Raw genomic sequence first — 26141 nt, 5'->3', positions numbered from 1 at the left:
TGTATGATCTCAGCAGCTGCGTTAAAACTGGCTGTAGTCAAGGGCATTGAAGTAACATTACACATTTGAATTTCATTTTGATACATTGTTATTTACATATTAGGCTTTGAATTTTTGCCTTTTCATTGTTTTAATTTATTATTGAAAATTTTCCAGACCTTCATCTGGTACCTATAATTAGCACCAGCAGCACTTCCTCAGCACTGTGTATACAGCACTATTCTGACCTCATTTTCCTAGGCCATAAGTCTTCTTGTTGCCCTGGGGTAGGGGATGGTGGTGGGAGATGGGGAAGTCTTTCCACCTGTAGAGTAATGAGAGCCAAACACTGGAACCTAAGAAAATGTTTACTTTGAACACCTCAAAGGATTTTTTAATTCTGGGCAAATGGACCACCTTCTGCAGTAATTTGTCTTGAAGAGACTTTTAAACCAAAAAGTTAGGGGATCTGTGTGACTACCTGGGGTAGCTACTCCAAGGTACCCAAATAGAGGTTGTGTGGTTCCTGTTCTTCTCAAAAAACATTTAAGGGGATATGGGTCTTTATACCAAGATGTTAGAGAGGGCTTAGCCTTTTGCTAGAAATGTGCAGTATTTTTTTATACTGCATAGTCTCCTTGACCATCCATATCAACAAAGGGGTTTTGGGGGAAAGGGAAGGAGAACAAAGATTGACATTTACTGAGTACTTTTTATGTATGCTGCCCCTGATGTACATTATCTTATTAACCTTCCCAACAAGCCTGTGAATTCCTTCTCTGTAAAATGAGGATATTGAGAGTACCTATCTCAAAAGATTATTGTGCAGATTATGTGTCATAATCTATTTCAAGCATTTAATACAATTCCTCTTTATAGAAGACTAAGATCAACAGAGGAAAACTGATTTTTTTAGGGTCACACTGTTAACAGTTGACAAAACCCAGGCTATCTGATTCCACATTTTCCACAAACTAGAATGACTAGAATGTGCTGCCTCCTACAAGGATAAAGTAAATTTTAAGTATTAACCAAAGGAAACAAATCTAATCTCTTAGATATCATAGAGATATTGCTTAATTGGACTAATGGCATGTGAAAGAGGAAGAAATGTATTAGTAAGGGATTTATTTGTACAGAATCTCAGTGCTAACCTAGTGTGGTGAGCATTTGAGGGGGAAAAAAATCAAAGAGGACTAGCAGGAATATCATTGCTCTAAACCAAAAGTTCCCAACATGTCAAATTATCTGGTGGTATATCTTAAAAAACACAAATTTTGGGACCCAGCCATCTTGAGATCTTAATTCAGTAGGTCAAGGGAAGGTCCCGGGAATCTGTTTTTGTTTGCTATTGTTTTTAAAATCAAACACCCTAGGTAATTCAAGTACAACCACCCAGGCATCTGAGAACTAGCTCACTGACCACCCAGGCAGGTGAAAGATTTGCTTGCTGCTTTCCTGGTTCATATACAGATGATGGAGCTGTTGGAGCCATTGAGATCTGACAAGCCAAATATCTAATGCATTCCTGTCTTGGTATTTGCTTATCTCTCAGAGAGCAGAGGACTCAAAGGGCAACTGGTTAGGGGTGTGTTTATAATCAATTAGGGAGACTTGGTTGTGACATGGAAGTAATATAAATCTTGGGAAGTGACTGTTCTAATAATTAAATGTAGAAAGTAGAAGAGGAAGCTAGATAAGCACCCCAGAATTAGAAGATTTCAGAGAGGAGCTAAGTCTGTCAGCCCGTGGCTAGAGACTAAAAGAAATAGACTAAAGAGAGCTGAGAGAGTCTGAAATTTGAAAGTCTGATCAATAATTTGTTAATCCAAGCAATGGACCAGCACAAATAGAATTTCATTTGACCATCCTTGGATTTTCTTGATTTTAAGTAAACATGGATAAAAGATAGAAAAAAGGAGCACGTAATTGTGAACATATGCAGAAAGAAGTGGCCTGAACCTTTGAGAATGGTGTCAAGAAGGCCAAAACCTGAATAATGTAATGTTGTACAAAGCATTTAAGTAATCTGGGAGAGTTGAAAATGAACAAAATAATCAAAATACTTGGAGCAGGATGATAAAAAAACAAAAAGTTTGTTTGAAATTGTGATAATACGAAGAAACAGGATAGTTTCACTCTCATTTAACTTACCTTTTTTCTCCTTCCTTATGGCTTTCAAACCAGAAGAAATATGAAGGTGTTTAGGAAACTCGTAACTCCTGTAAACAAGCAGGCCTAACTACATTGTGTGCCAGGAGAATGACCAAACTTTTAGTTGTGATTTCGAAATTGTGGAATATTGAGAAGTAATTAAAAACATGTAGGAAAACTAGTAGGGTATAGTTATGCCCTATATGCCTTGAACAGCTGTATTTGGTAGCCTTGTTTTATAGTACCAGAGGTTATTGAGGAGATGGTTTTCTGGCTTTACGAACTGGAGAAGGTATATTTGGAGGATGATTGGCTGTTAAATTTAATGTTGCTTTCTACAGAATTCTTAAAGAGATTATTAAAAGTCAGCATCTGAAAAGATTATGTGAGGTTGTGTAAGCCTTAGAAGGATGTATATAGAATGTTAAAAATGGCTATCTCTGGAAGATAGGGTTTAAGGATTTAAAGATTTTTTGCTTATGTATTTTGTGATTTTTCTATAATGAGAATGGATTATATATGTTAAAAAGAGATGCAGAGCAGCTGGTGCCAATTTGTTAACAAAAAAATTGCAATACCAACTGACATAGTAAGCACCAGCAAGGAAACACAAAGAGTAACCATACCAACTTCACGTCATTTCCTTTTTGGATAAAGTTGCCAGGTTAGGTCAGAAAAATGATAGAAAGATGGAAGTGTTTACATGGGACAGAGTTTCTCCAGGTATCCTGAGGACTGAATAGAGAGATGTGGACCAGATGAGATAGTCCACCCAAAGGGTAGCAGAACTGCTGGCTCAGCATTAGTACCCTATGATTATTATCAAAAGATCAACAATAGCTTGGAGGGAAATGTAGAGTATCACAGGGTGCTGTCCTTGGTTCTGACCCACTTAGCATGTTTGCCGACAGCCTGGGATAAAGGCATTGCATTTGCCCATCATGCACATATGGTGGGGAATAACCACAAGATCAGAATTCTAGCTCCTGAAATGAATGGTGTATTAGTTTCCTAGGGCTGCTGCAACAAATTACCACAACATGATAATGAAAAATGGTAATAGTAATTAATTAAAATGCTTAAAATGGTAATTAAAAGCAACAGAAATTTATTCTCTTACAGTTCTCAAGGCCAGAAGTCTGAAATCAAGGTGTTGGTAGGCTTATTGCTTTTTGGAGACACTAAAGAATAATCTCTTCCATGTCTCTTTCCTAGCTTCTGGTAGTTCCTGGCAATCCTCTGCATTCCTTGGCTTGTAGCTGCATCACTCCAATCTCTGCTTCTTGTCTTCTTCACATGGCCTTCTTTCTGGTGTGTCTTGCCATGTCTCTGTATCCACATCTTTCTTCCTTTCTCTTATAAAGACATCAGTCATTGGATTTAGGTTCTACCAAAACCAGGTGTGCCCTTATCTTACCTTGATCATATCTGTAAAGACTCTGTTTTCAAGTAAGGCCACATTCACAGGTACTGGGGATTAGGACTTGAACAAATCTTTTTGGGGGACACAGTTCAACCCCACTACAAATGGGTCAGATAAAATTTTAAAGGTGAGTTATAATAAGGATAAATATATCTCTTCTAAAGCTGACCCCCAGTCTCCCAACCAGCTGTATAAATACAGAATTTGTTTTAATATATGTTCTTGCAGGAATAGCCTAGAATTTTATTTTAACTTCACTGCCACCATATAAGTTGGCTGTGATGTGACTATTCGATGACTGCATTAGCTATAATATAATGATGAGTGCAAGGAAAGATAGTAATCCCAGTGTAGTCTTCATCATCAGATCATTGCTTGGGTATTAGATCTAGTCCAGAGTAGGAAAATTAGTACATGAGGGGCCTGGAAACATAACATTGAAATAATAGTCATTCTTGGAATTGACTAAACCATTAGTTTGTAAAGCATTTTTAAAACTACATTATCTCATTTTGATGTTTTTAAAATGGGGGGAGATTAGGATTCTCATTTTATACAGATGAGGAAACTGACTCAAAGTTTAATGATTTACCTTTATCTTCGTTTTTCAACACAGAGTCTAGTGCAACTATACTGTGTCTATTTATCTTATGAAAGAGAACAAATATTGCATAGTACTTTATTATCTTTAAAATACTTTCATCGGGAAGCAGACTTGGCCCAATGGATAGGCAGTCCGCCTACCACGTGGGAGGTCCGTGGTTCACACTCTGGGCCTCCTTGACCCATGTGGAGCTGGCCCATGCGCAGTGCTGATGCGCGCAAGAGTGCCGTGCCATGCAGGGGTGTCCTCTGCGTAGGGGAGCCCCACGTGCAAGGAGTGCGCCCCGTAAGGAGAGTTGCCCAGCACGAAAGAAAGTGTAGCCTGCCCAAGAATGGCGCCACACACACGGTGAGCTGACCTAACAAGATGATGCAACAAAAAGAAACACAGATTTCCAGTGCCACTGATAAGGATAGAAGCGATCACAGAAGAACACACAGTGAATGGACACAGAGAGTAGACAACAGGGCAGGGGGTGGGGGGGAATAGATCTTTAAAAATAAATAAATAAAATATTTTCATGAAATTGTTTAATTTGACTCTTACAGATAGTGTTGAAAAGGAAAGTTAGTACTACTTGTTATAGTTTCCTTGGATGCTCAAGCAAATTCCATGCAATGTGTTGACTTAAATAATGAGAGTTTATTAGCTTACAGTTTTGAAGGTAAGAGAAAGTCCAAATCAGGGTGTTATCAGGGTGATGCTTTCTTCCTGAATACTGGCTGCTGAAAATCCTTATGTCCTGGCTCCTCCGTCACATGGCAATATACATGGTTGCCTCTCCTGGCCTCTCCCTTCTCTTCCGAGTCCTGTTGGCTTTCAGCTTCTTGCTTCTTGTGGCTTTCTCTCTGTCTGAATTTCATTCTGCTTATAAAGGACTCCAGTAATAGGAGTAAGACCCAATCTGATTGAGGTGGGCCACACCATAACTGAAGTACCTCCTCAAAAGGTCCTACTTATACTATGTTTTTCTCAGGTGTGTACAGTTCCAGACCATCACACTAGTGATTACCATTTTGTGGGCTAGAAAACCAAGGCACAGAGAGGTTTCAGTATTTGCTTTATGTCATAGAACTAGTAAGTGATAAAGCAGAGATTAGAAAGTTAAATTTTCTGACAATATGCTGCTCGGTGTTCATTACACAGAATAGTTTTGGGTATGGGCTTTATCTTTTGTAGCTGCAAAGGACATGACCAGAACTGTGGGGTGGGAGTTTTTAGATGCAACAGTGTATTCACTTAGTGATCTTACCATAGTGAATGTTAGGCAGTGACTGAGTTGAATGATTGTCTTTGAGAGGACCTTTGTATTGTATTTCTGTGGGAGGCTGACCCCAGTAACTGCTAAGGTTCTATACATTGTAGACATGTGGCTCTTGCTTTTGGGGATTTTTATCATCTATTCATGAATAGAAAATTGATATCCACAAAGAAGATGAAGAAAAGCTTGACAAAAATGCATCTAAGTACAACTGACTTTAACTCTTGGGTTGTCATTTAACTTTCATAAACTTTTTAAGATGACTTTATCCTACCTTTTTTGTCTCCTTGGCTCCCAGGGATTCATATAGAGCATGGATTAATGGGATATGGTTTGTTAGAGACAGTGAATAAGAGGGGAAAGAGCACAAACTTTGGAGTGAGAAATCTGAGTTCCAGTCTTGGCTTGACCACTCAGTAGTTGTGTAACTTTCTTTGTGTATTTTACTTTTTTGTGCCTTATGTGTAACATTTTGAGTCATTACCTTATAAGAGTGTTATAAGAGTTTTGTGAAAGAAAATGAAAATAAGTCTTTTATCATAGTCCTGATAAATATAGATCTGTCCAGGGCTAGCTTTAACACACAGAAAACAGTTGGCATTAGTTGTTTTATGTTAAGAAATCAGAATGAAAAGGAAGTACACATGTTTATGTACTCATATGCTTGTATATCTGTAGAGCTTTTGATATTACTTCAGTATGGATATCGTTATTCTTTTTATCTTTAAGGAAATGATGGCTGATACATTTCCATCTGTTCTTCCCAATTCTTCATTGCCTTTTCTATTTTATAGAGCAAGGCTTAGATCACATAGCAGAAAACATTCTTTCCTACCTGGATGCCAGGTCTCTGTGTGCAGCAGAACTGGTTTGTAAAGAATGGCAGCGAGTGATCTCAGAAGGAATGCTTTGGAAGAAGCTGATTGAACGAATGGTACGCACCGATCCTCTATGGAAGGGACTTTCAGAAAGAAGAGGGTGGTAAGTACTTGGGTTGCTTGTACACTTGAAAAAGTTTTCTTTGACATAGGGTCACTTTGATTACCCAAAAAGGCAATTATACTTTCAAAATGTGTTACCCTATTTTAAACAAGTGGAAGAAGGTGAGTGGGTGGGGGGGTGGGGGGAGGCGTTAAAGCTGTTAGAATGTTCTCCATTTTTCCTTCTGAAATGTATATTTTCTTTATTAACTATTAGAAAATATTATATAGTTCAAACGGGTGATTTGGGATTTCAAAACTATGTATTTTCCCCCACATATTTCTTAGGTGATAATACAAAAGAAAATATGAGAAGTCAAATAATGCCATTTTGCTATTTGTTGTTGCTTGTGGTTGAGGATATGGGGGGCTTTGGAGGTGTTTTTTTTTTTAAAGAAATACCATTAGTTTAAATGCAGCTTTAAAACTCTATGGATGTCAATGACCTGGTCCAGTTAGCACAGAGTAAAATAGAGCTACGAATGGCACTATAGGTAGTGGTGTGAGTGAGGGTTAGGGAAGTGTTTCTTTATTGAAGGAAGTTTAATGAGTAAGTACTAAGTTAGATTTTCCATAAAGCCGTGTTAGCATTATATACCTCTTTCATTAAAAAAAATTCTATGGAATAAAAGGCTAGATTATTGTATTTTAGGTACACTCACAAAATAAGAGGCCAGGATCATGTCAAAAAAACTGTAAATTGAAGTAAATTTGCCTCTAACATGTACATTTAATTGTCAGAAATACTGCTTTTGAACCACTAAAACACAGTGCAAATCAAAAAACATGGGAGACACAGTGTCTTTGTAAGCACATGTATAAATAAAATTCACCCTTCTTTGTGTAAAAATGTAACATCTGTTTGTTTTTATTTGCCAGGGATCAGTACCTGTTTAAAAACAGACCCACAGATGGCCCTCCCAATTCATTTTATAGGTCATTATACCCAAAGATTATCCAGGATATCGAGGTAACTTTATGATTTATCTGTTTTATGGGAGCTTTGTGAGTTGTTCTCAACTTTTTATGTTGCCCTAGTGTGTAATCATGGAACTAGTAGTTTTTTTTTTTTTTTAAGTTGATCTACTCTTGGAGCAAACATCAGTGTATATTCTGCAACTATTCTTGAGAATACATAATGCCTTTTTACAAAAAAAGATCTAACTTTCTAAAAAGGTGGAATGTTTCTGCATAGCTATATTAAAATCTTAATAACTTGCTAAGCTTTCTACAATCCAATCCCAGCTCTTCAGGTAAAACAATGTGAAACTATTCTTGTTTTACAGTTTGAGCTGAGAAGTCAGTCTCAACTTCCATTGTAAATTGCTCATAATTTTTCATAAAGATGACTGAAATATGATTCTGAGCAATAGTTAAGAAGGTTTTTAGAGCACATTATGCTCCTGTTCAATTTTGGTATTTGAGTGTACTTTCACCATACCAGTAAAACTCTGTATACTTGATGAGAAACATTGGAGATGTTTGATATTGTTCTTGTGTTCTAATTAGCTCAATTTTATTATTTAACCCCTTCCATGAACCCGAAGAGACGTATATGGCATTTCTCATTAATTCTTTCACATGTGTTCTTGATGTGTCTTGGTTACTTCACTATTTCCTCCTTAGAAGAAAAAATTTAACCCTAGCTAGGCAATGTTATGTCACTCATAAAGTTATACTCAGTTTCCCAAATGTGAAGTAATCCTCTCCCCCAGTGATAGACATAAAAGTTATTGTGCCTAACTTCATTAGTGGAGAAACATCTGCTTTTTTGGAGAGTCCTGTGTGTTGCCCCTCTCTGCTGCCCCTGTTTAGGCAGATGTGAATGAATGGAATCATTCCATTAATGGTAAATCTAAATGTAACTGGTATATCATTATTTAAAGCACAAATCCTTGTTTTGATTATTGTGCCTCTCTAAAATGAGCTATAAAGTAACCTTTTAAGGAGGATTAAATAATTTAAAACTTCCTCCAGACAAATCATAACGTTTAGGAAATAACTGATCCATTGACAGTTCAAAACTTAGAATAAATTGCTCCTGCTGTGTTAGTAGTTGAGTCATAGTATTTAACTTTAATCTTAAATTGATGTGTGTATGTTTCAGAGGAGAGGGACTGTCTCTTACCTCTAGATAGGATGTGCCAAGACATTGTTTGTGCACACATCTTTAAAACTGTCTGCATTTTTTCCCTAGATCCTTTACAAAGCATTTCCTTGGATAATATTATCAAAGGCTTTTATTTTAAGAAGGACAATATTTATAGTCAGTCATTTGTAAGGAGGAACTCTGGAAAAATTTTGATGAGATTGGAAGATTTGGTGACATAGATTATTTTATTTAGTTCCTTCCTTGTGACTATTATAATCAGCAGTATGAATCCAGTATTCTGTGGCATGATGGTATGTGACACCACCTACCATAAGCATTTCTCAAGGCTGAAATAATATTTTAAAATTGGTTGAGTAGGCAGATGGGAGTGAAAACAGAGCAATGGGGAAAACCCTCTTTGACACAAAATGTCTACATCATGGTGGTCTATGTAGTAGTTTTTTTTGTTTTGCTTTGTTTTTCTTCTTCCCCTCCCCGTCCCCTGCCCTGCTGTTTTTGCTGTCTGTGTCCATTTGCTGTGTGACTTTCTGTATCTGTTTCTCTTTTTCTTTTCTCATCTTTCTCTAGGATTCACTGGGATTTGATCCTGGGGACCTCTGATGTGGAGAGAGGTTCCCTATCACTTGCGCCCCCTCAGTTCCTGGTCTCTGCTGTGCTTCACCTTGACTCTCCCCTTTGTCTCTCTTTTGTTGCGTTATCATCTTGTGGCGTGACTCACTTTCGCGGGCAGCTCACTGCACGGGCACTCGGCTTGCCATATGGACACTGGCTCTCGTGCACTTGGCTCACTATGTGAGCACTTATGTGGGCACTTGGCTTGCCACGTGGGCACTCATGTGGGCACTTGGCTCACTGCTCGGGCACTTGGCTCACCACGCAGCACTGGCTCATGGCGCAGGCATGCATTCTCTTCTTTTTTTTTAACCAGGAGGCCCCAGGGATTAAACCCGGGTCCTTCCACATGGTGGGTGGAGACCTTATCACTTGAGTCACATCCGCTTCCCTATGCACTGGTTCTTAAAGTGTGGTTTGGGAACTTGCAGGTTGGCTGTACAAGAGTCTTCTGATTTTTGTGGGCTTGATTGCTTAGTGTCAGGATGATGTTTATACTTTGGTATAGTTGTTAACAGTAATAATAATAAACATAGTGTACTACTTACATAGCATTTACTTGTGCCAGATCCTTTGTTAAGCCCTACATTTTCTCATTTAACTCTCTAAATAAAACCTCAAAGGTCAATAATCTGCTTATTTATATTTGAAAAAACTGAGGCTCAAAAAGGTTAAGTGGCTTGCCCAAGATCACACAGCTAGTGAGTGATGGAGTCTGTGATGAACCTTATACTCTTCTGAGTTAATCAGACTTTTTTTTGGTAATATATGTCACTGGTACTTCATCAGAATAGCAGAGCTCTTTACCTCTGTACTGGGAGTATGTTTTCTTCTGTCCAGAGTAGTTACACACATAGAGTTTTCAGTGATCCATGGATTAAAAAAAAGAAAACGAGACTGAGACTCATGGACTTGGCTCTAGCCCATAAGGCTGGTATGGAACTTTCATAAGCAAAATATTATAGTTAGAAGTACCCGTTTTTGAATCCCTGCATTATACCATGCCTTAATGTTGGTGATTTATATAAATCATTGCATTTAATTCTTACACAAGATACATATTTTTATTGCCATCCTGTAATAGGTTGAAACTGAGACTGAGAGGTTTTAGAACTTGCCACATAGGTAAAAGAGATGGGTTTTATATATATATATATTTTTTGGGAGTGTACATGGCTCAAGTAGTTGAGTGCATGCTTCCCATGTGGGAGGTCCTGAGTTAGGTCCTTGGTGCCTCCTAAAAAAAGCAAAAACAAACAAGCACACAAATGAAAAAAAAAACAACAACAACTCAGGGGAGCTGATGTGACTCAGTTGTTGAGCACTGGCTTCAATCCCCAGCACTGGTAATGCAAAAGAAAAAAATACATTATTGAAGTCTATCCTTCATATGTGAATATACATAAACAATAAGTGTATGGTAAAAATTGTGAACTTACAAAAGAAACATGCATATCTTCATACAGGGCACTCGTAACATTGCCCCACCACCACCACCTTGAATTGTTGTGAAATATTTTCTTACAAACCGTGAAAGAGCATCGTCAAAATATTACTAACCGGAGTCTATACCTTAACATTTGGTGTATTTTTCCCCCTACCCACCTGATTATTAACACCCTGTTATTAGTATTATAAATTTGTTACAGTTCATGCGAGAATGTTCTCATATTTGTTGTGTTAACCACAGTCCATCTTCCACCACAAGATTTCCTGTGTCATGCAGACCCATGCTTTGTACAATCCATTCAAAGTGTATACTCAGTAGTGCTCATATTCATCACAGAGTTGTGCTGTTACTAGTCAACTCAGTCAATTTTAGAACGTTTTCATTACTCCAAAAGGAAAAATCCTGTACCTCCTTATACCTCCCTATTGTTGTTCCTTAGAATTGATATATCTTCTTTGCCATTGCTGCAAAAATATTACAATATTACTGTTAACTGTCATCTATAAGTTACATTGTAGTTTTCCCATGTAGCATCATATTCTTAACGCATTGTAAAAGAAGAGTGTTCTTACATTTGTATTATTAACCCCAATAGAAGAGATGTGATTTAATTGAAGTCTGTCTAATTCTAGGCTTACAATTGTTGTTTGTCATTTTTAAAGTAGAAAATGCAAGAATTGAGGGAGAAAGAGATATGTTGCTTTATGCCTATAGACATCTCAAGCCTCATCTTTCTCCAGTTGTGTAAAAATACTCAGTGACCCTGACTGTTGAAAAAAAACGTTTGAGTTGAGTTAGGATTAGTTGGCCTTGTTTCAGTCCATTTATGGGAAAAGTAGTGCTCTAAAGGGCTTTAAGCACATTGCCAAAAGGTAGGTTATACAGTGAATGCCAAGTGGATATTTGTGTCCCTCCTCCTCAGTTTGCCCATACACACCTGCAGTGTCCATGTTTCTTCCCTAATGCTTCGCCAGGTTGCCAGTTTATAGCACCTTATTCTTTCTTCCCTTATTGCTGTACCTTGACAGCTCTGGCTCATGTGCTGGCTGCTGTGATCCATCCATTCCCAGATTTGACTCTGACAGGCTGAGTGGATGTGTTCATCCCTGAACTTGCCTTTCCACATCGACCCACCAGGAACTAGCTAGCTTTTAAGGGAAAGTAGAGTACCTGGCTTAGTGCAGCCAACTCTGCTTATTTAGGGAATGAGGATGTGAGAAATGAAGTCTAGCGAGAATAAGAATTCTGAGCTTTCTGCAAAGATTCCTCTCTCATGGGTGTTCTTGCCACACTTACAGAGGCTCTGAATTGAGAAAAAACATACCTGAGGGACATTCTTAAAAGAAGCAGCCGTATTCTCCTTTGCCGTCTAGGTACTTGGCTGCTGCTGCTGTGGTTCCTGTCATTGCTGTTGTTACTACTATTATTATTGGTGGGCTTAAGCTTGGTTCTCTGCTCCAGTGATTTAATTTAATCCTCAAATCGCCAAAACTGAGATTCTCATTCTCACTCCAAATTCCGATTTTTCACTCTATCATGTTCCCAGTGTCCCTTAACAGACAAATAGGAGTTGTCATAATAGGCTTAACAGTCAGTCTTTTTTTTTTTTTTTTAAGATTTATTTTTCATTTATTTCTCTCCCCTTCCCTCCACCCCTGCCAGTTGTCTGTTCTTTGTGTCCATTCGCTGTGTGTTCTTCTGTAACTGCTTCTATCCTTATCAGTGGCCCTGGGAATCTGTGTTTCTTTTTGTTGCTTCATCTTGCTGTGTCAGCTCTCCGTGTGTGCGGCACCATTCCTGGGCAGGCTGCACTTTCTTTCGCGCTGGGCAGCTCTCCTTATGGGGTGTGCTCCTTGTGCATGGGGCTCCCCTATGCTGGGGACACCCCTGCGAGGCAGGGCACTCCTTGCGTGCATCAGCACTGCGCGTGGGCCAGCTCCACATGGGTCAAGGAGGCCCAGGGTTTGAACCACAGACCTCTCATATGGTAGGAGGATGCCCTATCCATTGGGCCAAGTCCACTTCCCCAGTCAGAGTCTTGATGTTCCAAACTTGATTCTTCTCTTTTGCCATTTTAGAGTAGCAGCAAACTCCTTCATGTAATTTGCCTTTTTCCTCTTTGGTTCACTGGATTTAAGCCTTTGAAATGCTGTCCTTGGAACAGACCACTGGTTAAATGATGGTGTGTTGTATCGCACCTTTTAATAAGCCACATTATATTCAGGGAAAGTAGGGAACTTTTTTTGTGGTTTGCAAACTTGATATTAACATTGTAGTGACCAGAAAATGCTGAAACTTGCCCACCCACCCAGTTGTGTTTAGGCTTCTAAAAATAATGTTATTCCTCCATACTCAGACATCTGTTTTCACTCTATTGCAAATTTAAATACCGCTGTATACTCTGTGTGTCATGGCTACCTTCCCAGTATTTTGAAAATTTGCGCAGGGTAAGGGGATTTTACAAGTTCTCAAAAACATTGAATATTCCTCTACGGTAGCCACACCACATGATGTCCACATGAAATGGCAGGTGTCCACATAAAGAGGGGCACCTATGTGAGGCCTGTATTCCTACTGCTGAAGTTAAGATAATAGTTGAATTCCATTTGAAGGCTGAGTCCCTTCCTGAGAATAGTTAGGGTGGGCTCAGGCTATCAGCATTAAATACCAGCCTAGACTGAGACTACAATTCCTGGCAATTTTGTGGGATGAATTTTTGTTGTTGTTTGTTTGTTTGTATTTTTGTGTTTTTAATTTGGCACAGCCCAGTATTTTTGGTTAATGTTCTCAACAAACAAGGAAGAGCATAACTTCTATTTATGGCACTATGACAAGCACTTTACATGTGTAATCCTATTTGATCCTTTTAGTGTTTCAAATGGGGAGAGAATTATTATTCCTATTTGTACAGAGAAGGAAACTGCAGCTCAGATGGTCTTAAGTCATTTGCCAGAGCTGCTCAATTGACCTAGGTACTTCCTACCACACTGGGTTGCCACCCATTTTTAGAGGTTGAGTTTTTCTTGAAAGGACCTAGTGTATAAGCATTCAGCTAAGGGGTGAGGTCTTCAAACACGGTGGGAATCCCTTTTTGGGCAATCCTAGTCAGCAGGAAATGCTGCTTTCTCTTGTTGGGTGGCCTGGGAGACTGAGAAGATTGAAGTCTCAGGAATTACATAGGGTTTGTGCGCAGCAAAATGAGTGATGGATGTCCTAATCTGGTTCAGTGTCACGTTTGTGGCATTTCAAAGTAAGCTATGCCTGCCTTTGGGCTCAGGGACCTAATAATTTTAAAAACAGACCTAAGTGGGGCCTCCTAAAATACCCATTAAGAATAATTTAGCAAACTTTTTCTTTTAGGTGTCAGAAATGTATTTTAGGAAATTAGGAACTTTGTAAGCCGTTGCCTGCTAATTTCCATTTGACAGAGAATGGTATTCTTTTGTCTATCAGGGCTCCTGAGAGATTCCGTTCTCTAACTCTTGTTTGAAGGTCTGGGATGGAGGGTGTGCCCAGCCCTTCATGTCAGGTGGTTCTCTGTCCATAGATCATCGTAGGAATCATCACAAACTAATAGTGCTGTCTCTCCCCGGCTCCCCTTTCCTGTTATCCTCTCTGCTGTAGTTTCAGGATTTTAGGGTCACCCAGTTCTAGAAGACATTTTAGAGTTGTGGAATAGCATATAGAAAATCCTTATAGTATGGGGATTCGCCCCTGCCTTTCTTTTTAAATAAAAATTTTTTTTTATAAACTCCCATGTGATAGTAAATGTTGTTCTTCTATTTATTGAAACATACAGAGTAACAAAGCTTATTACTGATTCAGTTTTAAGGCAATTGTATATGTTTTAAACCTAAGAACAGCCATATGAATTTTAAAAAAGACACCTGGTATGTATATAGAGAGATTAAGACATGTTGTGTATCATCTTTGCAAAATTCTGGGTACCTGTGGAGACATAAATTTTGTAGCAACTCTCTGGGGCCCCAGAGGATGTAGCTTGAACATTGGTAGCCACTGCCAAGAGTCACTGGCCACGAATAAAACTTGTTACCAGTACATTTGCCTCCTAAGTCAGCATTTTCCTGGTATGCTTAGCATGCTGAGGTGGCTCAGTCACTATCTAAAAATAAATTATTTCTGTAAATTATTCCAAGCATTGAGTTCAGTGTAAGAAATTCTTTATATTCTGGATCACTTTTTAAAAAGTTGCTTATACAGACAGATATGTTGTCTGCCTTAGCAGAGGTAGCAGACGTGGAGTGAATTCATGTTTTTGGTTCTAAAATGTGAGTTTATATGTCTGACATTTTACACAGTCACTGGAGTGATGAAGCTGGCTAGGAAATCCTGACTTGGTAGCAGATGGGCAGATGAACATTTCCTTGCTCCTGGCTTCTCCATGGCACCTCCTTGCATACCTGGGGTGTTGGAAATATGCTATCCTGTCCTTTCTCAAGTCTGTTTGTAGGCACTCTGGGAGGGCAGGGTTTATATTTCCAGGATCCTACACTAAGTACTGGAGCCACAAATTGATGGAACATTCACTTTTTTAGTATATATCTCCAACCCTCCATTTGTTTTTCTGAAAATTGAGAACATTAACTCCAGCTTCAGAGTTGTGATGATGAAATTAAATGTTTCAACTGTGTAAAACACATAGTACAATGTTATGCTAGCATAGTACCTGGCATATAGCAGACAGTAAATTTTAACATTTTTGAACAACAGAAGCATACTGCTTTCAAAATAAGAGAAAATACTGTTAGATGTCAACAGAGCTGTTAACTAAAGGCTTATTGTGAATAAAGATGAGATTTATGTTCTTTTTTTCAACAAAGCAAATAAACCAGAAACTACTCAGAGATAATCTTTCAAAACTATTTCCTGAACTAAAGAGTGACCAGTTATTCTAGTCTTTTATTGTTCCCTGATTTCAAGGATCAGGATTTTAGACCCTAGTAGGAACATATCTTTTGATCCTGAAAAATCCCTCTTATCTATTACCAGAGTTTAGGTCTTCTAGTGCTCTGGACATGACCCGTTTCCTTATTCACATTTTCCCAGCATCCTATTCCGTATTGTTCTATTGTGCCCTTCAGCACTTACATATTTTCACTCATTTGGCACTTACATTTTATCTGAAATTGTTACTTATCTTTTTTTTTTTCTGTTTTATTTTATTTTTTCTCTTTTTAAAAAATATTTTTTATTTAAGTATATCATTCATACGTGAACATACATAAACAATAAGTGTATAGTAGCTACTGATCTTTTTTTGTTCTGTTCCAGCCTCATACATCTTTATAGGCACTGCATATTTTAGTAGAGAAAGCATGGGCTCTTAATCAGAAAGAAATGGGTTTGATTTCTACCTCATCCAATTACTAGCTTTATGGCTTCAGAAAATTAAACTCTCTTTCCTTGGTTTTAAATAGGAAATAATGAAAACATCCTCCCAAGGTTATCATATGAATCATTTAACCAAATAAAGTTAGGTTTAGAGTGTTATCTGTGTGCCTGCGTATTAAGAGTGGTGCCTCCCTTGAATGCAGTGTGCTGCTTGTAGTTTTTTGTATTGTCAGTACCTGGAATATACTATGTCATCTCAGTACATGTTGCATGAGTGATAAAAGAATGAGAGTTGAGTGCTGAAATGTACCATTCTTATTCTGAAGGAACTTCTAGTCTGGTAGGAGATTAAAAATGATAAATAAAATTCTTTTTACAGTGGTGGAAATGAAGCAGTTGCTCAGTATCTTAATGATCAAGACAGTGCTTTGGATAGATGCATAGGATGTCAGTATATGCTTGATGATGGTGGTGGTCTTTGGCCAAATATTGCAATTGGCATTAGAGAGCAACCCAACAAGATATTATTTAGTTGTATGTTTTGGGTGCAAATGGCATTCTTTAAACATATTAAATTCTGTCTGGGCCATTTTTCTCAAACCCAACCCAAAGCCCATTGGAAATCCTATGATGGTTGCCAGACAGGCAGGGAAAGTTTGAGCAAAAACATTGTTGGACTAATGTCTTACTTGGAAAAGAGTGTGATTCCTATCCACAGACAGTTATGCAAACCAAGATGAGGGTATCAATGGTATGCTGTTTCTGGAAGCAAGGCTACTGTCTGGAGCCTAATAGAATAGTTGATTCGCAAAAACTCATCTGTTGTCTCCTTTTTCCCCTAGACTATAGAATCTAACTGGCGGTGTGGACGACACAACTTGCAGAGGATTCAGTGCCGCTCTGAAAATAGTAAAGGTGTCTACTGTTTACAGTATGATGATGAAAAAATTATCAGTGGCCTACGAGATAATTCTATTAAGGTGAATGACTGCATTTTCTTTGTATTATTTTTAGAATCATGGTTATGTGTTAGATACCAGATATGACAATCTCTCCATTTACTCCAGATTGGTTTTTATCCATACCACTCAATCTTGGCAGCTCTTTAGCGTGGTTCTAAAGAACTGGAGCCAGATCTTTTCCTTTTAACTAACACTAGACCTCTGGATTGTCTCACTCCTTATCATCCTGTAAGCATGCTCAGTATTCTGTATTTAGGTGCAAATAGAAAATATTCCAGGGCTCTTGATTACTTTGCTAGCTGGTGAAAGTGTTGCTAGCTTGCTTGTAAATCAAAGCCTTTACCTTATATGTAAGGTTTCTCAGTGGCCTCAGAGGATAACACAAAAGAATTATAGAGCAATCTATATTATTTTCATTCACTTTTCAATAACATAAACTGTGGATTATTTGACTGTATTGAAATAATCTGCTTGATGGTTGATCTTACTCGTTTTATTTTACATTGTAGCTTATTTTCTCATGTTTAAGAAACCGTTGTGGTTTTTTTTAACTTTGTAAAAAAATTTTGAGGTATAATTTATATACAGGAAAATTCTTTCTGTTGTGAAATTCTGAGACAAACAAAAGTTGCATAATTGTCACAACAATCAAGCTAGAGAACAGCTCCATTATCACCCCAGAGTCCCTCATGCTGCCATTTTATAGTCCACTCCTCCCTTCCATCTCCCTAGGCCCTGGCAACCACTAATCTTTTTCTTTCCTAAAATTTTGCCTTTTCCAGAATGTCCTATAAATAGATCTTACTCTTAGCATAGTACATTTCAGAGTCACCCATGTTGGGTTTAGCAGGAGTTGTTTCCTTTTTATTGCTGAGTAGTTTTCCATTTTGTGTATGTACCACAGTGTGCTTATCTGTTTACCCATTGAAGGAGATTTGTGTTGTTTCCAGTTTTCCACAATTATGAATGAAGCTGCTATCAACATGCATATAGGTTTTTGCGGGAACCTAAATTTTTAGTTCACTTGGGTAAAAACCTAGGAATGGGATAATAAGTGTACGTTCTACCTGTTAAAGAATTGCCATATTGTTTTCCAAAGTGACTGTACTGTTTTACATTACCATCTACATTGTATGAGTTCCTTTTTTTCTGTATCCTAGATAGCATTTGGTAGTATCAGTGGGTTTTTTTTTTAATATTACACATTCTGATAGGTGTGTAGAGATACCTCGTGATTTATATTTGTATCTTCCCAGTGATCCTGTTGAGCATCTTTTCATGTGTTTATTTGCTATTTGTAAGTTTTTTGGTGTGGTTTCTGTTCCCATCTTTTTACTATTTTTGAAATGAGTTGTTTGTGTTATTATTTAGCTTTGAGAGTTCTTTATATATTCTGGATATACGTTCTTTGTCAGATATCTGTTCTGCAGATATTTTCTTCTAATCTGTGGCTTGTCTTTTCATTTTCTTAATCATGTCTTTCATAGTGTAGAAGATTTTCATTTTGATGAAGTCCATTTGACTAACTTTTTCTTCTAATGGGTCACATTTTCGGTATCATATCTAAGGAGTCTTTCACTGAGTTTCTTAAATCTGTAAATTTATGTCTTTCACCAAATGGAAGTTTTTGGCCATGATTTTTTCTAAATATATATTTTTTGCACCCATCTCTTTCTCCTCTTTTTTGGGAGCTCTAATTACACAAATAATAGCCCTTTCAGTATTGTCTACATGTGTGTTTACCTTTACCTCATGGAGCCTACTTAAAATAGTTACTTGAAATTCTTTAATTTTGTCATCATCTGTGTAATCTCCAGTTTGGCATCTTGTCTGTTCTCCGGGGATTGATCCCTTTTTTTTTTTTTTTGCTTCTTGGTATGTTCGGTGATTTTGGATTGTATCTTGAACATTGTGGATGCTATGTTGTGGAGACTCTGGGTGCTGTTATAATCCTCTGAGAATGTATGTGGATGAATAGGTTTTTAAGCAAGCATTGATTTTAACTAGGTGCAGAACACATGTTCTGTCTTGGCTTCGGGGAAGGGGGTCAGGGTGTGCTTCTAATTTCTCCTCTGTTTTTCAAAGCCTTTCCTTGCTACTTTGAGTCTGTTTTGGGCTTGTAGAACACGGAGGTTAGTCTGCAACATCAGTAGTATTTTTAATAACAGTTCTCTCTTTGAGCCTTGACTGAGCTGGTTTGGGCTGTCCTGTGCCTGTGCAGCACAGTGGTGAGCCCAAGACCTATGTTGTGTGGGTTCTTATACAGAATTAGGGGATCCTTTTTTCTGGATTTTTCTACTTTGGGATTTCTCCAAGTCTCTTTGGGCCATAAGTACCCTTTTTTCCTCTTTCTCTAGCCAGAAAAATAGGGGTTCTCTTGGCATTTTAGTTACCTGAGGCCTGCTTTTGGGTCAAAGTCATATGAGGTTCTTGTGCATTCTCCTGTCACCAGGGGTGCCTTTTCCCTTTCATTCCGGAAAGAGGGATTTCTTTCAGAATTTAACCATGTTGCTTCTCCACTGCATGCCTCCCCTGATTGGTGTCTGCCAATGGGCCAAAGCTATAAAGGAAAGAAAACAGAAGACGACAAAAAGAACAGTAAATTCACCCCCATGTGGGTTCATTCTACCAGTTGTGATTTCCTGCCACAGTCTACCTGTTTTGTTTTTACTTTTCAGAGTCCTCGGCTACTTTTTGTATTTTGTCTACAGTTTTTAATTGTAATCAGCTGGAGATAATAGGCTGTAGTTGACTTTCTCCATCTTGGCTGTGTTTTCTGTATTGTTTTCCTTTGGCTAGTTAAAGAATTATATATATGTATTTAAGTGGGATTTCAGTAATTTAGATAACTAGGGCAAAGAGTACTATGAATTATAGAATATAAAGAAACTATTTTGTTGGTTTCCTATATGTATGGCAGTGTTTTCCAAAAGGTGGTGGGAATCTAAAGGATGTTGATAGGCATTCTAGGCAATGAATAAGTCCTTTCAAAGAAGTTTAGAAAACACAGTATGCTGTATTTCCGTCTTAGAAATATACAAGGTACAGTAGCAGATAAAGGCTGTGATAAGGCCTGCAGTATTTCCCACCTTCCTAAACAGTTATTGGACCACAGAACTCTATTTTTATGTAATAATTTATTGATGGCCCTAATCTTTGGCCACAGATACACCCTAGAAAGAGTGACATGTGTTATTGTTTAATTTTAATAATTCTACTTTAAGAGACAAGAATGGTTTATAATGAGCTTGTCAAAGAATAGCCTGACCCTGCGTTTTGCTTACACTGGATGTATTTCTAAAGGATTCACTTATAGAGGCACACCCATGTTTAAATTAGGCTTATATTTGATTTATGAGACATGGAATAGTAGAGCAGAAATGCACTTTACAGAGTTTTTTAAGTCCACTGTTTAGAATCCTTTTGCATCTTCTTCTCCACTAGTCCTTGATTTCTAATCACTCTTTTGAAATAACTCAGACTCTACTAGGTCAGAAATTAAAGCAAACCTTGTTATTATAAAAGATATTGAAATGTCTGTCATACTTGTCATATCTTTGTCATTTGCAGAAAACTTTAGTGTTGTTGCAAATTAGTTTTATTTCACTAGTGAGGAAACAGGTCCATAGAGTTTCTTTTTAACAATCTAGTCTTTGAAAAGAAAATCACTTCCCATCCCCCATTGTATATGGACAATATTGAGAATTTGGAAAACACTGGAAAAATGAAAAGAAGGGGGAAAAAGATCATTCAAAGAACAAAAATAACTATTAACATTTTATTTCCTTTAATTTTTTCTTTTTTAAAAATAAACATAGTCACACAGTCACTATATAGTCAATTTTTATTCTGGGTTTTTAAAGCTTAACACTGAAAGTTAGCAGTATACTTTTCTCATTAAAAACTCTTCATGGTTTGTTTTGAAACTTTTCTGTAATGATGAACATCTCAGTGTTCATTTTTGTAAACAAACATAATGGGTTGAGAAGTAAGAATTATTAAAGCCTCTTGATAGATATTGTCAAATTGTTTTCCAGAGGGTAAGCCAGCTCTTTTTACAGATCTTATTAGAGAGTTTACTCTATAAGGCTGTATTGAGTATAGTAGTTAAGGATACAAAGTAAACAAAATAGCAGATCTGTTCTGGTGTTTCAGTATTTGTCCCTTTTTCCTCTTGTCATTTCCCACCTGTTTGATATTTAATGATTTACTCTAATAGAGGTGTGTTTTATTTTAGGATTCAGAAAATAAGATGAGACAATAATGTTTACCAAAATGTGTTATACTAAATTGCTGTTTTTGGTTATCTTGTCTCAATAGATTTGGGATAAAACCAGCTTGGAATGTTTAAAAGTGTTAACAGGACACACAGGCTCTGTCCTTTGCCTCCAGTATGACGAGCGTGTCATTGTAACTGGCTCTTCAGACTCTACAGTGAGGTGAGTGGTTTGGCTTCATTGATCTGAACCTGTGTGTCTTCCTTGAGGGGACAGATTCATACCCTTGTGGTAGAGGCACACACATACTTTGCATATGTTGTTTTTTGTTTTTGTTTTTTGCATATGTTTATTTTTAGTATTTTATTTTAAGCCTCTTATTTTTGAAATAATTTCAAATTTATAGGACAGTTGCAAAAAATAATATATGTGAGTAGATGTGGCTCAAGTGATTGAGTACCTACTTCCCACATAGGAGGTCCCAGGTTTGGTTTCTGTGCCTCCTAAAAACAAAACTAAACAAAACAAAAAAACAGGTAAACAAATGAAAACACCAACTCAGGGGAGCCAATGTGGCTTATTCGTTGTGTGCCGGCTTCCCACATACAAGGTCCTGGGTTCAATCCCCAGCTCCAGTACCTCAAAAAATATATATATAATTATAAATACTTATATAATGATAATAATAATATAAACCCCATACAAAGAAATCCAGCACACCCCTACTCCCCTAGATACCCAGACCTACCATTTTAACATTTTACCACCTTTGTCCATCTGTCCTTCTTTCCTCCCTCCCTATCCATCTGTCCATGCAGCTATCCAATCTTCTGAACATGTGGGAGTAGGTTGCACACATTATACTCTTGAATGCATACTACTTCCAAACAAGGGTATTCACTTATGTTTAAAAGTGCATTTATCAAGTTCAAGAAATTTAACATTGATATAAAGCTTGCATTCTATATTGCAATTTTTCTTAAGTTCCATTAATTTCCTTTTAAAAAATCATTAATTATATTTTTTACTTAGAGAAGTTGTAGGTGTACAGAAAAATCATGTAAAAAATACAGTGTTCCCATTCCCACATACCGTATCCCTATTGTTGATACTTTGCGTTATTAGTGTGGTACTTTTGTTCCAGTTGATGAAAGAATATTAAAATTGTGCTATTAACTGTAGTTCATAATTTGCATTAGGTGGATTTCCCTCCTTATACCAGCCTATTAGTAACACCTTGTATTAGTGTTAACAAAATTGTTATAATTCAGGAAAGAACATTCTTGTATTATTAACCCCAGTCCATCATCCTTATACAGCCCCATGTTTTATCTTCTAACTTTCAGTCTGGTAACAAGCATGATCCAAAACTTCCCCTTTCAACCACATTCACGTACATAATTCATCGTATGTGAAATATACTCACGATAATGTGTTGCCATCACCACCATCCATTTCCAAACGTTTGCAATCAACCTAAATAGAAATTCTGTATAAATTAAGCATTAGCTACCCATTCTCTACCTCAGTCTATCCCCTTGTAATCTATATTCTGGATTCTAACTATATGAGTTTGCTTATTATAATTAGTTCATATCAGTCAGATCATGCAATATTTGTTGTTTTGCGTCTGGCTTATTTCACTCAACATAATGTCCTCAGTATGCATGTGTCAGGACTTCATTCCTTCTTACAGCTGAATAATATTCCATTGTATGTATATACCATATTTTATTTATCCATTCATTGATTGACAAGACCCTGAGTTGCTTCCCCTTTTTTTGGCAATTCTGAATAATGTTGCCATTAACATTGGTATACAAATATCTGTTTGAGTCCCTGCTTTCAATTCTGGGTAGATACCTAGTAGCTGGAATACCCCATCATGTGGTACTTCTATATTTAGCTTCCTGAGGAACTGCCAAACTGTCTTCCTCAGCAGCGGCACCATTTTACATTGCAACCAGCAATGAATGAGTGTTCCTATTTCTTCACATCGTCCCCAACTGGTAATTTTCTTTTTAAAAATCTTTACTAGCCATTCTAGTAGGTGTGAAATGATATCACACTGTGGTTTTGATTTGCATTTTCCTAATAGCTAGTGATGTTGAGCATCGGCCATTTGTATATCATCTTTGGAGAAATGTCTATTCAAGTCTTTTGCCCACTTTTAATTTGGTTGTTTGTCTTTTTATTATTGAATTGTAGGATTTCTTTATTATATTCTGGATATTAAACCCTCATAAGATATGTGGCTTCCAAATATTTTCTCTCATTCAGAACATTGTCTTTTCACTTTCCTGACAAAGTTCTTTGATGCACAAAAGTTTTTAATTTTGAGGAGGCCCCATTTACTTGTCTTTCTTTTATTGCTTGTGCTTTGGGTGTAAAGTCTAAGAAACCATTGCCTAACATAGGATCCTGAAGATGCTTTCCTACATTTTCTTCTAGGTCTTTGATCCATTTTGAGTTCATTTTTGTATATGGTGTGAGATAGGGGTCCTCTTTCATTGCTTTGCATATGGATGTCCATTTCTCCCAGCACCGTTTGTTGAAGAAACTGTTCTTTCTCAGTAGAGTGGACTTGGTAGCCTTGTCAAAAATCAGTTGGCCATAGGTATAAGGTTCGATTTCTGAACTCTCAGTTTGATTCCATTGAACGATAGGTCTGTCCTTGTGCCAGTACCATGCTGTTTTGACCACTGTAGCTTGTAATATGTTTTAAAATCAAGAAGTGTGATTCTTCCAACTTTGTTCTAATTTTTCAAGATGTTTTTGGCTGTTCAGCATCCTTCCAAATAAATTTGATAATGGGTTTTACATTTCTGCAGAGTAAACTGTTGGAATATTGGGGGGGATTGCATTGAATCTGTAAATCATTTTGGGTAGAATTGACATCTTAATGATATTTAGTCTTCCAGTATGTGTACATGAATGTCCTTCCATTTATTTTGGTCTTCTTTGATATCTTTTTGCAATGTTTTGTAGTTTTCTCTGTGTAAGTTCTTTATATCCTTGGTTTAATTTATGCTTAGATATTTGATTCTTTTAGTTAAAATTGTAAATGGAATTTTCCCCTTGATTTCCTCCTCAACTTGCTTGTTACTAGTGTATGAAAACACTACTGATTTTTGCATATTGATCTTGCTACCATACCCTGCCACTTTGCTGAATCAGTTTATTAGCTGTAGTAGTTTTGTGTTGACTTTTTGGGACTTTCTTTATATAGAATCATGTCACGTGCAGATAGTTTGTTTTACTTCTTCCCTTCCAATTTGGATGCCTTTTATTTCTTTTTCTTGCCTAATTGCTCTGGCTAGAACTTCTAGTACAATGTGGATTAGCAGTAGTGACAAGTGGGCATCTTTGTCTTGTTTTAGATCTTAGAGGGAAAGCTTTCAGTCTTTCACTGTTGAGCATGATTTTAGCTGTGGGTTTTCATATATGCCCTTTATTTTGTTGAGGAAGTTTTTTTCTATTTTTCTAAGTGTTTTTATCAAGAAAGGGTGCTCATTTGTATCAACCCCTTTTCTGTGTAAATTGAGATGGTCATGTGGTTTTTTCCCCTTTGTTTTGGCAATATGAAGTATTACATTAATTGATTTTCTTTTGTTGAACCATGTTTACATACTTGGAATAAAATCCCTTGATAATGGCCTATGATTCTTTTGATATCCTCTTGGATTTGATTTGCTAGTATTTTGTTGAGATTTTTTACATCAGTATTCATGAGAGAAATTGGTCTGTAATTTTCTTTTGTTGTAGTATCTTTTGTCTGGCTTTGGTGTTAGGGTGATGTTGGCCTTAGAGAATGAATTAGGTAGTGTTCCCTCCTCTTCAGTTTTTTGGAATGATTCATAGAATTCACCTGTGAAGCCATCTGGTCCTGGGCTCTTCTTTGTTGGGAGGTTTTTGATGACTGATTACATCTCTTTGCTTGTAATTGGTCTGTGAGGTCTTCTATTTCTTGTAGACTTAGTTAGGTTGTTCCTGTATTGCTAGGAATTTGCCCATTTCATCCAGGTTGTCTAATTGTTGTCATATAGTTGTTCATAGCATCTTCTTATGATCCTTTTTATTTCTGTGAGATCAATTGTAATATTCCCCCTCTCATTTCTGATTTTATTTATTTGTATCCCTCCCCCCCTCCTTTTTTCCCCCAGTCTAGCTAAAGGTTTGTCAATTGTATTGATCTTTTCAAAGAACCAACTTTTGGTTTTGTTAATTTTATGATTTTAATTCTCAATTTCATTGATTTCTGCTCTAATCTTATTTCTTTACTTCTACTGGCTTTAGGATTAGTTTGCTTTTCTTATGTAGTTCCTCCAGGTGTGCATTTAGGTCTTTGATTTTAGCTATTTCTTCTTTTTTAATGTAAGCATTTAGGGCTATGAAATTCCCTCTCAACATTGCCTTTACTTCATCCTGTAAATTTTGGTATGCTGTGTTCTCATTTTTATTTGTCTCAAGATTTCCCTTGTAATTTCTTCTTTGACCCACTGGTTATTTAAGAGAGTGTTATTTAACTTCCATATATTTTCTAGTTATTGATTTCCTGTTATTGATTTCTACCTGTTATTGATTTCCATCTGTTATTGATTTCCAGCTTCATTCCTTTATGTTAGAGAAGATACTTTGTATGATTTCAGACTTTATAAATTTGTTGAGATTCGTCTTTGACCCAACACATTGTCTATCCTGGAGAATGATTGACATACACTTGAAAAGAATGTGTATCCTGCTATGTTCTATATATGTCTGTTAGGTCTAGCTCATTTATTATATTATTCAAGTTCTCAGTTTCCTTATTGATCTTTCATCTCAACATTTTCTCTATTGATGAAAGTGGTATATTGAAGCCTTCAACTTTCATTGCAAAGGTGTCTTATTTCTTCCTTAAGTTTTGCTAGTACTTTGGGGCACCACGGTTAAATGCATAAATATTTATGATTGTTATTCTTTTTTGGTCGATTGCCCCTTTTATTAATTCAGAGTGCCCTTCATTGTCTCTTATAACAGCTTTTGACTTAGTCT

The 26141-nt window shown here is 37.1% G+C and overlaps 1 protein-coding gene across 7 annotated transcripts in view; it reads left to right on the top strand.

Moving 5' to 3' along the window:
- The window catches only part of FBXW11 (F-box and WD repeat domain containing 11), a 163022-nt gene that overhangs the window by 110887 nt on the left and 25994 nt on the right, over positions 1–26141 (top strand). For all 7 annotated transcript variants that reach the window (XM_058282295.1, XM_058282281.1, XM_071211041.1 and 4 more), the window contains 4 exons: positions 6216–6402; positions 7281–7371; positions 16771–16908; positions 21211–21329. In XM_058282295.1, the coding sequence (XP_058138278.1) occupies positions 6216–6402; positions 7281–7371; positions 16771–16908; positions 21211–21329 (535 nt within the window). The remainder of the gene's footprint in view (positions 1–6215; positions 6403–7280; positions 7372–16770; positions 16909–21210; positions 21330–26141) is intronic.

Source organism: Dasypus novemcinctus, chromosome 2 (genome assembly GCF_030445035.2).
Source record: "Dasypus novemcinctus isolate mDasNov1 chromosome 2, mDasNov1.1.hap2, whole genome shotgun sequence".
Taxonomy (NCBI): domain Eukaryota; kingdom Metazoa; phylum Chordata; class Mammalia; order Cingulata; family Dasypodidae; genus Dasypus; species Dasypus novemcinctus.
The sequence above is the reverse complement of the archived record's forward strand: the minus strand, read 5'-3'. Positions and strand labels throughout refer to the sequence as shown.